The sequence below is a fragment of the Balaenoptera physalus genome (assembly GCF_965194825.1).
Source record: "Balaenoptera physalus genome assembly, chromosome: 12".
NCBI lineage: Eukaryota > Metazoa > Chordata > Mammalia > Artiodactyla > Balaenopteridae > Balaenoptera > Balaenoptera physalus.
In genome coordinates this window covers 57,196,909-57,212,275 of record NC_138897.1, presented here as the reverse complement: position 1 = coordinate 57,212,275, position 15,367 = coordinate 57,196,909, and the positions used below count along the sequence as shown (strand labels likewise).

Below are 15,367 nucleotides of genomic sequence, written 5' to 3'. Positions count from 1 at the left end.
TTGGGAGCCTGTTGACATGCAACTAGCCCCTTCAAATACAGCACTTACATTTAATGTAATTTGAGAACATATGCAGCTTTAAAGCTCCAGATATTTAGTGGTAAGTTTTTTCCAAAAGATGCAGAGTCTCTTACAGCTATTACCATACTTCCACTTTCCCCATTAACAAGTCCTCTTTGACATGATGTCTCTGCTTGGTCATCAAATAGAATTAGACAGTCTGGATAGAGCCTGTGCTTGTACCCCTAATATGGCCTAGGGGTATGGCAGAGCAGAATCCTCCCCTGAAAACTACGTGAATGGAGACACCTTAGGAGAATCGAATAGTCTGAAGAATATAGGAACATGTCATCTCATCAAATAGCTACTGAAAAAAGTTTTTGATAAGCACCTGGAATTTATCATAATAGTAAAAAGTTCATGTTTACCATTTGTCCCCATTTGCAACCAATGGGAGGCAGAATAGGAAAGTGCTTAAGTGCTCTGGTTTTGGAGTTAGATCTTGGGCAGGGCGCCAGCTTTCCTACTTCCTAGCTTTGGGAACTTGAGCGAGATATCAAACTTCCCTGCGTCTCCATTAGCTCAGCTGTGAAATAGGCATAGTGGAAGCTGCTGCAGAGGAGTGTGAGAGTTATCCTAGATAATGTATACAGCACATTTCATAAATGTTTGCTATTGTTTTTAGTATAAATGAGAAAATTGATGCTAAGTAGTGAAATCATTAATCAACACAACCAGCTAATAGAAAAATCATGTGATCTTAAAAGGCATTAAATGAGACACATGTTTACTGGATATATGCTGAAATATGTTGCAGATATTGTCTTTTAAATTTGTGATTTATTTTTAAGGTTACATTAAAGAAGATCTTGATCCTTGTCCTCGTCCAAAAAGACGGCAGCCTTACAATGCAATATTTTCTCCAAAAGGCAAAGAGCAGAAGATATAAATGTTGAAGCAAAAACAGGAGAGATGACAATATTCTTTTTATTTATAGTTAAAGTTGGTATTAAACATTGATTTTTTTGATCTTCTGAAAACTGATTTATAAATCATTTTTCTATTGAAAATGTTTTGAAATGGCATTTACCCATCACACAGACGACTATTTAAAAATGGATAAGTTTATGTCGTATTTTCTTGCTTTTGCACCTTTAAAATAATAAGGTGCTTTTATTTTGCACTCTAAGTTAAAAGTTGTTTATTACTTTATTTGGTAATACCTAATTACAATTTTGAAAATATGATAGTTGTAGTCTGATTTGTTGCCTTTCAGATATTTTACTCCATCTTCCCTTGGTATTCACATTCAGCAGTGACTTCATGTTAACATAGATTTTTATTCTGTTAACCAAGTTGCTCTTATGTAGGTCATTCCAATGTCTGGCATTCACGTCTTTTAAAAGGCTAAATTTTAATAATCCTTTTAACTTTCCAGCTTCTTTCTTTCATTGACTTGAAATGAAGTACTACTCGGTAGTGAATTCCTTTCAAGATGACTACAAATATCAACTTTCATTCCTTTGCCACGTACTATAAATTAACATCCTCTGATCATACTATTCCAGCTCTTCACATGTTTTCTTTTCATCATACTTGTTATTCCTAGTGCAGTTTTCAAACTGAATTTGAGTTCTTCTCCACCCACATGTTCAAATTCAGTTAGTTGTATTTCTCTGGATTGACTAATGTTATGAACTTCCAATTTGTGAACAAAATAGATTTCTGTATTTAGCAACTTTTTACTCCTCCAGAACCTAGTGTCTGAGTCATCAAGATGACTGACCGCATCTGTGTCACCTTTTCTAGTGGCATTTTATCAGTGTCTTGTGTATTCCTTTAATCCAGATCTTGACAGTATTACATAAGCAGGAGTACATGACACACTGAATGCAATGCCTCACGAAAATCTAAATTACCTTATAGATATAACCTTTACTTCTCAGAGTTTTTAAAAATCTGTTTAGTCTCGTCTTCCTCATTGATCAAGGTTTTCATGAATAAATGACATCAGTTTTTATGTTTTCACAGAGGGGACTGGAAAATAAATCACTTATATTTAGTATCTACTTTTATGTTAGACCCTCTTTGTACATTGTTTGGCTCTGAATGTGATTCTTAATTTTTTTTTTTTAATGGACCTATCATAGCTTCTATTCAGCACTTTTCTTCCCTTCCCAAATTGTTTATCCTATGTTTGATTTTTTGTTCTCTGCTGGCAGTCAACTAATCTCCCCCAAATAATAGCCATTCATTGGTCACTTAGTATATTCCAGAAACCGTGTTACACTCTTCACATAGATTTTTCTCTTTTAATCTTCAAATAATCTTGTGAATTTATGTATCAGCTTAACACTAAGCTGCAAAAAAATAGATCCAAAAAAGATTAAACAACAAATGACTAGTTTTCTTTTTCTCACATTAGAATGTCTGGAGATGGGCAGTCCAAAGCTGGTCCATGCCCTCGTAAACCCAGATTTCTTCTAGCTTTCTGCTCTTCCATATTTTGTATGTGGCCTTCATCCTTGTGACTATTAAATAGTTATGCCACCTCTGGAATCATGTCCATGTTCCAGGCAGGTAGAAGGGAAAAGAAAAAGGCACATGTCATTTGTTTTTGTCCTTCTTTTAAAAGTTTTCCAGAAGGCCCCTCTCAGTAACTTTCCCTGTGTCTCAATGGCCAGACTAGTCACTGAGAGACACCTGGATTGGAACAGGGCACCACAGGATGTGCAGTAAGAGCTGTATATCTCCAGTGATCTGTTTTTTTAAAAAGGTAGCCTAAGCAGACACAAGAGATTGTCTACCTGATAGTGGCTTGACAGAAATCCAAACCTTTAGCCAGCATTTTTCATTTTTCCTCAGTAAGCCTGTGAGGTTGGGTAAACTGAGGTCTCTTCATCTGCTGTTGACCAGCTCTACCTTTAAATGAAGTAATGTAATAGACACTTTTTAAAAACACTTGAGTCAGACAGATGCATTTAAACACAGAACTGCAGTTTGTGATTTAAGATAATTATATGAAAGGGCTTCTTCATTTGTAAAGCATTATATATGTTTGTTAGACAGTATTTTCATACAGATATGTATCAATCACTGTATGTAGTTACATATAGTTTCAGGTTGCCTGTGAGCTTTTTAAAGTTGAAGACCTGTGATTTAAACTTTGAAAGCATGCGGAACCTCGATTTCAGCACTTCACACTGGATTAACACCTTTCCTGCCTTTGACAGGCATCCCGATTAAACCATTTGAAATGTAAGGTTGTCAGAGGCAGCAGTTTGAATGAGTTAATCATAGGTATCCAAATGTACATAGAAGATACAACATGCTACCTTGAGAAAAGAACAAATGAAGCAGAAGAATATTCTTAACACCTCTCACGTAGTGAAAAATTTCCCAAAGTCCAACTGGAAAGGCAGCTTAACATATTAGTAACTCGATTTAAATTGCATCTAGCATATGTATTTAAAAACTTACAGAGAACATTCTTAGGCCCTCTAAAACAAATAACTCTGAAAAGATTCTTGCCCAGATCGTCTTTAATTTAGTTGTCAAAAAGGAATAGTGTTACGTAAAACCAAATAACACTAGTACATTTACTTAAACCTTTATCAAGCACTTTTATCTTTGCCAGGTATAATACAAGTATCAGAATCAGGCAAATTTTGACAAGTTTATTCCAAAGGGGCACGCTTTTAAAGAACACACCTAAGAATCTTATTCACTTATTCCCAACATCTTAACAAGCATGAGTTTAATTTTGAAAAATGCCACTTCAGAAATAAGCATTTAAAAATCTCTCAGGTTTTACCACTGTCTGTTCTCAGCAAGCCTAGCAGTTTAAGAGACATCTCAATCTTTCTCTTTGCTGAGCGGACGCTGTTAGAATGCTTCCTTGGAAAACTGAAGTGTCCTTACACTTGAATCCTTTAGTGTGCATTTAAGGAATCAGTGAAGCAGTGGTCTGCTGTCAAACCAGCAGAGGCCACAAGAGAGCCATTTTTGGAGAATAATCATGGAAACTAGGGGCTGAATAGGACTATCATAAAAAAGTTTGTAGGATAAGTAGGATATAAGTTGGAAACCTTTGGTACAGTCATGAGAGCTCGCTCAGCAAAAACAAGCTTTCAACATAGCTATTGTTGGAATAAAACAAATGGCAGCGGCCATAATTCATGGTCCTGAGAAAAATAACAAACATGGACTTTTATACTGGGCATTTAGGGATACAAAGAGATACGTGAACTCTGTTACCCAGTGGGAGACCAGACATAAACACACAAAGATGCCTAAGAGGTCAAAGAAGCTTGGACCGAGTGCCAAAGAAATGCTAAGGATAATTAGATCTTGAACTGTGCCTTTGGATGACTTATCCTACAGAAGAAGGGACAACACAGTCTAAGTTGGAAATGAACCTGAATGTGGAAATGCTAAAACACGAAGTCAGAAGGAGTGCTAGACATCATTCGTCGCTGGCCCCTCCCTTCGTAATGAGGAAACAAGCCAAAAGAGAGTTAGTGACTTGCCAAGGTCCAACAGGCTGGAACTAGACTGTAGTCTGGGACCTCAGTCTGGTGCTCTTTCCCCTTCCTAGGTGCTAGGAAGCATACTTCCTACAGGTATATTGGGTTGGCCAAGAAGTTCGTTTGTAAGCTGCTACGGAAAAACCCGAACAAACTTTTTGGCCAAGCTAGAGAGTAGGGCTATGCGGCATTAGTAAGAGAGACAATAAACTCGTGTTTTAAAGGCAAGACTGAAGGGTTTGGACTTGAGTCTGTAGGCTTGTGGTTTTCAAACCATTAGTAGCAGATCCCTTTATTCAAATTAAATTTGTCTACATAGAACCTCAATATCTTAAATGCACACGTTTATGTTAATAATTCAAACTTGTCACCATATAAATCCAATCAGTAAGGCTAGATAAATACAAAATTTTGAGATGAGTTATAGGTGGTAGGTTACATCAGCCTCAGCATCCATGATGATATATTAGTCAAATGCTTGCTGCGCCCCAATTCAATTAGAATATCTGGAGGTAAGGTCTAGGTATCAGTCTTGTTGTTTTTGTTTTTAAAAGTTCCTTAGATGATTGTAGCGTGCAGCCAAATCTGAGAACCACTGCCCTAAGTCACTGTTACAGGCTAGTTCAATGGTATTTGAACTTTAGTGTACATCAGAATCACCTGGAAGACTTATTAAATCAGATTGCTGGACCCCAAAGTGAGAAGGGGCCCCAAATTTACTTTTTCACATGTGATACTAATGCTGCTAGTACAATAACCACAAGTACTTAATCATAAAAGTCACCCGGATGCTTGATAAATAGAGATTCTTGGGGTCCTTCTGTGGGAATTTTGATTCAGGTGTAACGAGTTTTTTTTTTTTTTTTTTTTTAAGTTCTCAGATTATTAGTAAGAGTCAAATCTAAGAAATATTGCTTAAGACAACAGGGAAAACTAAATAGCAGCATGATAAGCTTTCAAACATCCCCTGACTGAAAATACTGAGTTGGGTACTAACGTATTAATTTATATATAATCATCAGGCAGCAATATATAATACATAAAATGAGGGTTTTGGGGGGTGCTGGGCAGGGGGTAGTCAAGCATAGAATCAGGTGTGCAATAAAGAAATTTAGTAATATTCCAAGCATGAAAAACATTTGGGCCAAGAAGGTGGCAGTAGGAATCGGAAAGAAATTTAAGCAATTGAATGATTGTTACCAGAACTGTGGCAGCTGAGGGAGGATACAAAGATGAATATGACAGTTTCTCCTCAGTGAGCTGATAACCAATTCAGTGGTAACAAGGGACATAACGATCAATTGGATGGGGTCTCGCACTGGAAATGGGAAGAGACCCTTGTTTTACACATCATTTATAACTAAAACTATTAAATAGGAATACATTCATCTCTAATTCTGAAGTGAACTTTCACACATTAAAGAATCCAGCAACAGTTACATAGTGGACATTTGCCCAACAAACCAGTTTATGAAATCATAGGCCAGATTATAGGGCAGTAACAATTGGCCTCTAGTATTCTTTCTAAGGCATTTCCCTCGTATATGTTACTCTCCACTCAAATTCAGGGAGGCCCATTATCCAGTTGAAGGTTTGTCCAAGAGGTTTTCTTTTGTACTGATCCTTCTATTTATTCACTCAGATAATCATTCATTCATGCTGACTCTGGACCCTTTCAGTGTTCTTTAACATTTCCAAAGGTTGGCAGGAACTAATAAGAGATGAAACTCAGACCAACCTTAGGCCATTTTGGGCTGCACCCCACAGGCCTGCAAGCCTTGTAGTTGCCCAGCCTCGAGACTGAAGAAAGAGCCCCAAGGCAGGTACAGAGACGATTTATTGGACGCCCGAAACAAGGGGTCACCCTACCATGTAGAACAGACAACAGGCAGGCCATGGCAACAATCTTTGCTAGTCAGGGGAGAAGGAGGCTGCCATTTAAAGGGGGAATTGACCGCAGATTGGCTCATCAGTTACCAGGGAAACTAGCAGCTGGGGCAGGTCCCTCCCAGCCCCTCAGGGTAACAACCATCTCCAGGGCAGATGTTTCCCTTTAATAAATTAGCAGCTGGAGCCGTTCTGGCCTAAAGACTAGAACAATCACTAGCTGGGGCAGAGGCCAAGCACGTTCGTGTGAGCAGAGTGTAGGTGAAGCAGGCACTGGTCGAGCAAGGGATGTACGAAGAGCAAGAGAACAGCCACCTTGAGTGGCCTGGCCATATACCCCACCCCACATACCCTGCACGACCCTTACAATCTTGGTTCACCCCTCTTCCGAGATACCCCTGGGGTCAGGTACGTAGTGGTGCCCTGCAACCGAATACCGCAAATGCAATACAGACAACAGAAGCTAAAGAGTATCAGGAGTCCAGGAGGTGGGCAAACTTTAGAGCCAGGCAGCTCATCAGGTCAAATTTTCATGGAATTCCAGAGGACAACAACTGCATCCTGCTGTAGTTCCAGCAATCAAACTCATTTCGCAGTGAGGCCACCACTGTTGCCCAGTCCACAAACAGATTCCCTCCATTCAGACTAGGGACAAAATGTAAGATGTTTTAACAGGCACCATACAGGGAAGGTCATGACCATTAAGCAAAATACAAGCAGTAACAGCATTCTGAGAGAACACTACCTCTGCCGCCACGTCTGCCCCCATGTCCTGGCCTGCAGTGCTATACTGCTTGCCCACCCTCAGTCCTCAGAGCCTGTGCCGAATGCTGGAGAGGTGGTATAACAACTGACCACAGGCTAATACAATGGTGCCTTTCTCCAGTAGGGGGCCTGGATTGTTTTAGCAGTCTTAGGTGGGGCTGGGTAGAAGACAGGTGAAATCTATAAGTCCCTTTCGAATCCTATTCCTCATGGGGTGGGAAAAGCAAACCACCAGGGACTTACCTGCCAGTCCCAGGGCCATTTTATAACGTGTTCCTGGGGATAGACCCCGTGGCAAGGGCAAAAGTAAGTTACTGTCCTGACCAATAGCTGGCAACGGTCCTTCAGTGGCCAAGAGGTGAACTCGGCTTGTGTTGACTAGTTGCTTCTGGGTTAACATGGTGTAGGCACTGGGACAGTTGCTCCTGGGATGTGTCACATGTTGAGAGAGCCGGTTTCCCATCTCAATTGTTCAGTAGTCTGTTCATAGCCCAGCAGCAGTGGGGTAATAAGGAAATGCCAGTGTACGTCATTCTTAATCAGCTCATTCCTGAACTTCATGGCTGGTAAAGTGGGTTCCTTGGTCACTATCGATGTCCATGGTGGGGTCCCATATGTCGTACACAGCTGTTCTAGACCCCAGATAGTGGGTTTTTGTGTGTTGCTCGATGACTCAGGTAGGCCTTTTGTAATGTCCTCCACCTGCTGTAACGCATTGTCGGCAGCACAGAGCTGTTGTTCCATCACACGGTATCGTTGCTCTGCCCCCTTCCACAGCTGGGGCCAGAAGCCCAAGAGTACCCTTTCATTATTTTGCCGCTGCCTCAGACCCCCACCAAACCCTTCTGGGTAACCGGCCACATTCAATTCATAAGCCTGTCCCTGAGTTAACATCCCTAAAGCTGGTGTCTGTAATTGTTTAGGAGTGGTGGGTCAGGGGTATGCTTATCTTACCTGACCAGATAACACCCAATTATTTGATAGCGAATCCAGGTCCTTGCATCTTGTCTGTATTCACCAGCCATCACCCTGCAGTCAGATGAGGCACGAGCACGGGGCTGCTACCTTTAAACTGGAAGGAGACTCCGAGGTTAACAGGATATCAATATAACAGAAGAGGAAGACATCTCTCATGGTAGTCAGCTACCACAGGGCCCCAGATGCTAGGGGCCAGCCACCTTGGGATTGCCCCGGCAATGTTCCATTCCCCGTCCTTATTTCCCCACATCTCAGGGCTCACGGGAGTTTCCTCAGCCTCTTGGCTGGCTCACCAATTGTTGGGCTGCAAGCCTTGGAGGTGCCCAGTCTCGAGACTGAAGAAAGAGCCCGGAGACAGAGACATCAGTGACTTATTGGACAGGGGGATCTTACATGTCCAAAACAAAGGGTCCTGGAGCGACACTCCACCCCGCCAGGCGGGTAGGCAGGCCATGGCAACTAGCTCGCTACTTGGGGGGAAGAGGCTACCATTTATAGGGGGAATTGACCTCAGGTTGGCTCATCAGTTACCAGGGAAACTAGCTGCTGGGGCAGGTCCCTCCCAGGCCCTCAGGTTAACAACCATCACAAGGGCAGATGTTTCCCTTTAATAAACTAGCAGGTGGAGCCGTCTGGCCTAAGGACTAGAACAGTCGCTAGCTGGGGCAGAGAGCAAGCACGTTCGTGTGAGCAGAGTGTAGGTGAAGCAGGCACTGGTCGAGCAGGGGATGCACAAAAAGCAAGAGAACAGCCACCTTGAGTGGCCTGGCCATACAGACCATCGATCTATTTCAATAAGATATTGGGAGGAAAAAAGTGGTCTCAAAATAAGGGTGATATGGATTTCTAGTGATCCTAACAAACCTCAGTCAGCAATTCTTACAAAGAGAGAGAGGAGGGCAAGCTAGGGAAAGCCTCTAAATTAGAGAAGGGTATTCAGCTTTCCAGGTGGGAGAGATTAAAGATCATCTCTAAATGCCCTAGAGAGCTGCTGAAGCAACAATGGCTGGAGATACTAAGGTGAGAGAGAGAGAGAGAGAGAGAGAGAGAGAGAGACAGACAGAAGACTCCAACAGGTGAGCTGAATTCTGCTAACGGTACTTCCCTGGGGAAGGAGGCTGAGAAATCCAGGCCTCACCAACCAGAGGGTCACTTCCAGGAAGGGGAGAGCCTGACAGAACCACTGGGGGTCTCCCAAGGCGGCAGCGACAGAACTGGAGACCTGAGGAGCCTCCTTCACAGTTCTGTCCTCAAGATGTTAGTCAAATGTTGAAGTTACACGGGATGGAGGCTAAAAAGCTATGCTAAAAACCTTAAGAAAATGGTTAAAATGGTAAATTTTATGTATATTTTACCACAATAAAAAAAAAATTTAACAGTTTCAACAGACTATTGTTGGTGCTAAAGAGACGCTCAGGACTTACCCTGACTCTTAGTTGAAACTAACTAACTTACCAGATTAACTAACTAACTACCAGACTCTTAGTTGAAAGGCCTGGCGGGCTATGATGTAGGAACAGGGGCTGTTGATAGGGGCTGTCAGGGAAGGCCTTGCTGAGAAGATCAGAAGGAAGTGAGGAGGTGAGCTCAGGAATATCTGAGGAAGAGCTTTCCAAACAGAACAGCAACTTAAAGGCCATGAGGTAGGAGCATGTTGTTAGCATGTTGAGTCTTCATCTGGAGCGCAGCAAACCAGGGAATCTGGTGGGAGGTGTGGTCAGAAAGGAAGGCAAGGCCAAGATGATGTACTGCCTTGTGCCCAGAAAGGACTGGGTTTTAGGCTAAGTGATAAGGGGAGGGGATGGGATTTGACCTGGCCTGTTTTAAAAGGATTATAAGCTGATGTAAGAAAGGGCTGAGATAATAGGGGGGCCGAGGTGGGAGCAGAGAGTCGTAGATTACTGCAGCTGTCCTGTGAACGATGGTAGTTTGAGAGGGTAGCAGTGGAGTTGGTTATTTGAAGGTCGAGCATCCGGAGGATTCACTGGGTGATTTTAAAGGGTCTAAGGGAAAATGAAGAGTTAGGTATCACTCCAGAGTTTTTGGCTTGTGCAGCTAGGTGAACGAGGAAGAAGCAGATTTGCAGTGGAGCAACAGGAATTTGCTTTGGACCCGTTAAGATTAAGATGCTTAGCAGGCTTCCAATCTTAATTCCAAGATTAAGATGCTTAGCATGAGGTAGAGAACTGAATATGTGACTCTAAAGTTCAGGGGAGAGGCCAAGTAGGTGATATCAAGTTGGGAGTCCAACCTCTAGGTGTTACTTGAAGCAACTGACCTGCATGAGATCACCAAGGTTTGACTGTAGATAGAAACAAGAAGAGATCTGGAAGCTTGAGGTAGATTACGGTTATATGAATCTGTACTCATAGAAGCATCAGGGTGAGGAGGGTTGATTGCAGTTTGGGCTTCTAGTAACAGAGGTACTGGGTTTTAGGGCATGTTGGCAGGAATCCTGATGGTCTTTTAGAGCAGGTGGCCAATCAGTGGTAGGTACAGCCTTCTTCTTGGCCTTACCTGTCAGGAAGTTTGTGTTAGGAACGGGGGATGTTGGGAGCGGAAGGTGGTCTACCTGGGGCAGACTGAGCTTTGTGGGTGCTTCCCAATCATGAAGCATAAAAGCTTCACAGCCCAAGGGCCAGGCTCCCTACAGGCCGATGTCTGGCCCCTCTAGATCACCGCAGGCTGCACGAGAATGTGATGCACAACAGGATCCTACACAGCAGAGTTCCCCAGTAGACGCAGTTTTCAAAAGGGCTGTTTGTGTGCAGTCTGGTCAGTCACCCTTGTTTGAGTGGAAGGTGACAAGATAAGTTGCAGTCGCATGCTGCCGATCCGGTCGCCAGTCTTGTTCCATTACATCCACGTGCATGTCTACCTTTACTCTGACCCTAGTGTGTGTTGCCATTACTGTTTAACTCTCAAGGAACAACTGCATTTCCTTTCAAGTTCTCAAACGGGACCTCATTGCGTCCCCCAAGTCCTGTCAGCTCATTTGAAAGGGTTTTTCGGGCATCTCCAAGGATCCTCAGCCAAATCTGCCCATGAAATTAATAATAATAAAGCCAGACATGGTGCCAGGATGGGAGACACCTAAGAGGACAAGCTTGGTGACTTCTATATATATATATATATATATATATATATATATATATATATACACAAACGACAGCAAAAGAGAGACACATCCTTTGGAATTGGATTAGACTTAGTTGGCAAAACCAGGAGTCATGCTTCCTGTTTTCTAATGCTTGTTCTTGAAACAGTTACTGGAGCAGCACTGAATCATTTTCATAAACCGGGCCTTTCTGCACTTTTCACATTACCCCGTAATCAAACACCCTCCCCTCCAGTCTCCAGCACACCCTCCCCTATGCAGCTGCTCTGAGTGTGGGACAGGCCAATGACAAGGGTTCCATGTTGGGGCCTCAGAGGGGCATGGCGCGTCTACACAGAGCCACACTAAGAGGAGGCAGGGGCTTACCCAATCCCCATCTTCAGGCAGCTTTGGGTGTGGATTCATTAAGCTTGCAAAAGGGGCACCCAGAGAATGTGCAGCAGGAAAGATACTCAGGGCACAACACGGTGCCTTAAATGCGGAAGGATTTAATACATGTTTGTTGAATGAAAAAAGGATCAGTGAGGGCTTCCCTGGTGGCGCAGTGGTTAAGAATCTGCCTGCCAATGCAGGGGACACGGGTTCGAGCCCTGGTCTGGAAAGATCCCACATGCCGCGGAGCAACTAGGCCCGTGAGCCACAACTACTGAGCCTGCGCGTCTGAAGCCTGTGCTCCGCAACAAGAGAGGCCGCGATAGTGAGAGGCCTGCGCACCGCGATGAAGAGTGGCCCCCGCTCGCCACAACTAGAGAAAGCCCTCACACAGAAACGAAGACCCAACACAGCCAAAAATAAATAAATAAATAAATAAGTAATTAGAAATCTCAAAAATCATTTAAAAAAAAAAAAAAAAGGATGAGTGAGATTGAGAACCAGAAAAACCGGTACTTGCTAGGCTGGGCCACCACTTCACCGTGTGCAAGTCTCTTTGCATTTGGGGGCTTTAGGGTCCTCACCTGTAAAATGAGAGGACTGGACAGTATGACCGTCATCAGCTAGCTTCATCAGCTTCTCACAATTAGATGATTAACCCCTTTCAGGAGGGCAGACTGGGGAACAGTTAAACGCGTGGCCTTCAGAGCCAGGCAAGTCAGGGCAGGAATTCCAGCTCTGTCACTTGGGGTATGACATGGCCAGGGCACTCAAATTCTCCAAGCTTTCTGCACCTTCAAGTAACAAGGTTATTGTGGGGATTGAATGAGATGCTACAGGAACTTATTACAGAGCCTGGTATATAGTAACTGTTCACTTACTGATAGCTGTTATCATTATTGTCAGTATTGCAGAGATGGTGGTGCTGGATCAGAAAGAAAGCCTCTTGGAGAAGTCAGAATTTGAGCTGAGCCTTAACAACTAGGTGGGATTTAGAGAGACCCAGGGGGTAGTAAGGTGGGAGAGAGGGGCTCATAAAGGGCAAGGGTCATATAGAGGCAGTAGAACAGGAGGGGTATTTCAGGCAGTGGTGGGAGCTGCAAGGAGAAGAGAATTACCCGGTAGGAGAGACCAGGGAAGTCACAGCCCATAGGGCACACACGGGTGCTTACGTCGGGATCTCTAAGGAAAACTGCACACAGGAGGCTCCATGACCCCAGTACTCTTTCTAAGCCCCTGGATCCTCCCTACTCCCTAAATGTTCAGACTCTGGAGGAGGAATAGAGAGCAGCTGTCACTTCTAGGCCATAGAGTCATTTCAAATGCTGTCATTTTTCAAAAGTGAATTTAATTCTGTAAGTTTTATTCCATAGATATTAATTGACCTTATTTGCTCATACTGAAGTCAGCAGAGACTAGAGGCAGAAGTGGAAAAGCCTTCCCAGTCCCAGATGAAAACCAAAAGACCAAATTAGTACTTTTAGAAGAACACCCACAAAGGGATTTTCCAAAACGTGCACCACCTTGTTTTATAATTCAGGGCTTGAAAGAGAAGCCAGGTTGCCTGTCTGCAGATGCAGCACACAGAAGGCTGATAGCTCAGCTCGTGAGTGTGCATTTCAGGGACAAGGTGTTTGCTGGGTAGCACCACCTGTACCCCAACTTACTTTCCTGGGCACCCCATTCGTTCCAGACAAGAGGGGTAGCCAGGTCAATCTGACACAGCTGCTGAATTATCTAGACGCTCCCAGCACAGCCCACCCTCTCTCCCTGCGTAGAAAATAGATGAAAGCCTCCTTAATCAAGAAAACTACAGTGGGAGGCATGTCGAGGAGACTTCCCCCCAAACTACTAAAACATGACCTACTTAAGTAACGTCCAAACACCTGCAAGGGAGAACAGTGTGGAAATGTTAGAGATGGAATCACCCATGAAATCAGCTGTGTAAATGAGGATGTACATCATGGTTCTATTTGTCCTTTGACAACCTAAACATTGCACGTTTTTCATTCATTAGAGACTGAAATAAAAACCTACAGCCTTCGTCTCACGAGGAGATAAACCACTGCTGTGTGGATTTCGTCTCCCTCCTCCAATCATTTTATCATCCAATTCCTCTGACTTGCTCTCAGCTGAGGAGACCCCCTGATGTAACTTCAGGGGCTCCAGAACCACCCCCATTTGACTGTGATCCTAACGAAATGCTCCTCAACACAGAATTATTTCTTCATGGTCAGGTTTCCTACAGAACTCCAGGAGGCTCCTGTTCAAAGGTGAACACGCCTACCCACAACACTGAACACTTTAATGGCCATTCTCACCTGTGCAGCAATTCACTTCTCAGGTAACCAGCTGCCAAGTTGGCAAAGGAGAACAGGGTCTTGGGGAAGGGTTTTCTGGAAAGTGAAATGTTGAAGAGAAGAGACCAAGACACAATGTACTCCACACAGAGCAGAGAGCTCAGCCACTGCCCAGGAAAGCCAGCAGAGTGGAGTCTGCTGGGCATCCCAGAGTTTGTTCCTTCGGGTTCCTAGAGTTGTATTTCTGTGCAGTGAGCACAGCAATGGCGGTGGCAGGCTTGCTCTTTCCACACCTGTTCTTTAAAGCTACACCACACAGCAGGGGCCCCTCTTGTGTGGCCTTGGGCAGCAGGAAGCCCAGAGCACCTGGGATATTGGGAACAAGACACTGAAGAGAATGTTTCATGATGGTTCCTGTTGGCTCCTGGTTTTGATATTTCGTCTGGGTGGAAATTGTGCACATCTATGGGGACTTTTGAATAAATATGCCTCAGCTGTCCGTGTTGCTGCACCAACCCTGGCAGGTTTGAGGCTAAAAAATAAAATCTGAGAAGCTCTACCTCAACTGGTAGAGGTATGATATGGTATGGTCCATAGCCCCTAGGGGGTCCTTTGATGTCCTTTTCATAATAATACTAACATCATCTGCCTTTTCCTCTGTGTTGGCACTTTTACTGAGAGCACAAAACTGGTGCTAGGTAGGTAGGTAGGTAAAACTGGTGTCTTAACACAGTCAAGGCAGTATTCTTCACTGTATTCCTCACTGCCAGGCACCGGCAAGGAGAAAAGCCATTTCCACTTAAGAATGTCCTTTCTGGGGCTTTCCTGGTGGCGCAGTGGTTGAGAATCTGCCTGCCAATGCAGGGGACACGGGTTTGTAGCCCTGGTCTGGGAAGATCCCACATACCGCAGAGCAACTGGGCCCGTGAGCCACAATTACTGAGCCTGCGCGTCTGGAGCCTGTGCTCCGCAACAAGAGAGGCCGCGATAGTGAGAGGCCCGCGCACCGCGATGAAGAGTGGCCCCTGCTTGCCACAACTAGAGAAAGCCCTCGCACAGAAACGAAGACCCAACACAGCCATAAATAAATAAATAAATAAATAAATTTAAAATTGATGTGGTGATTTCCTTAAAAAAAAAAAAAAAAGAAGTCAAAATCTTTAAAAAAAAAAAATGTCCTTTCTGAAGCAGTAAAAAAAATATTAATTTTATTAAATATTAACATCTTTTTAATATTCTGCATAGGGATGGTTGTCTTGAGGAAAAGCACTTGTACAGTTGAGCTGCAAGCTGAACCTTCCGTTCTGCATGGAATGCCATTTCAAAAGAAGGAATAACAGAAATATGATTATTCAGACTTGATTATTTGGCAGACATTTTTTCAAAAATTAATGAAGTAAGCCTGTCACTGCAAGGAAAAC

The 15,367-nt window shown here is 43.5% G+C and overlaps 2 protein-coding genes across 12 annotated transcripts in view; one reads left to right on the top strand and one right to left on the bottom strand.

Annotated features, from left to right (window-relative positions):
* Positions 1 to 1,247, top strand: part of RBBP8 (RB binding protein 8, endonuclease) — an 81,543-nt gene extending 80,296 nt beyond the window's left edge. For all 5 annotated transcript variants that reach the window (XM_082418658.1, XM_082418657.1, XM_082418656.1 and 2 more), the window contains one exon: positions 852 to 1,247. In XM_082418658.1, the coding sequence (XP_082274784.1) occupies positions 852 to 949 (98 nt within the window). In that variant the 3' untranslated portion in view covers positions 950 to 1,247. The remainder of the gene's footprint in view (positions 1 to 851) is intronic.
* The window catches only part of LOC309640245 (uncharacterized protein), a 645,560-nt gene that overhangs the window by 549,435 nt on the left and 80,758 nt on the right, over positions 1 to 15,367 (bottom strand). The window contains exons 5-6 of one of the 7 annotated variants that reach the window (XR_014252101.1): positions 8,133 to 8,250; positions 2,186 to 7,955 (exon numbers count right to left, since the gene is read on the bottom strand). The exons of 4 other annotated variants lie outside the window; for them this stretch is intronic. The gene's annotated coding sequence lies outside the window, so the exon portion shown is untranslated. Of the gene's footprint in view, positions 1 to 2,185; positions 7,956 to 8,132; positions 8,251 to 15,367 lie in introns of those variants that run through there. 2 more of the 7 variants (XR_014252102.1, XR_014252096.1) reach the window with 2 other exon arrangements.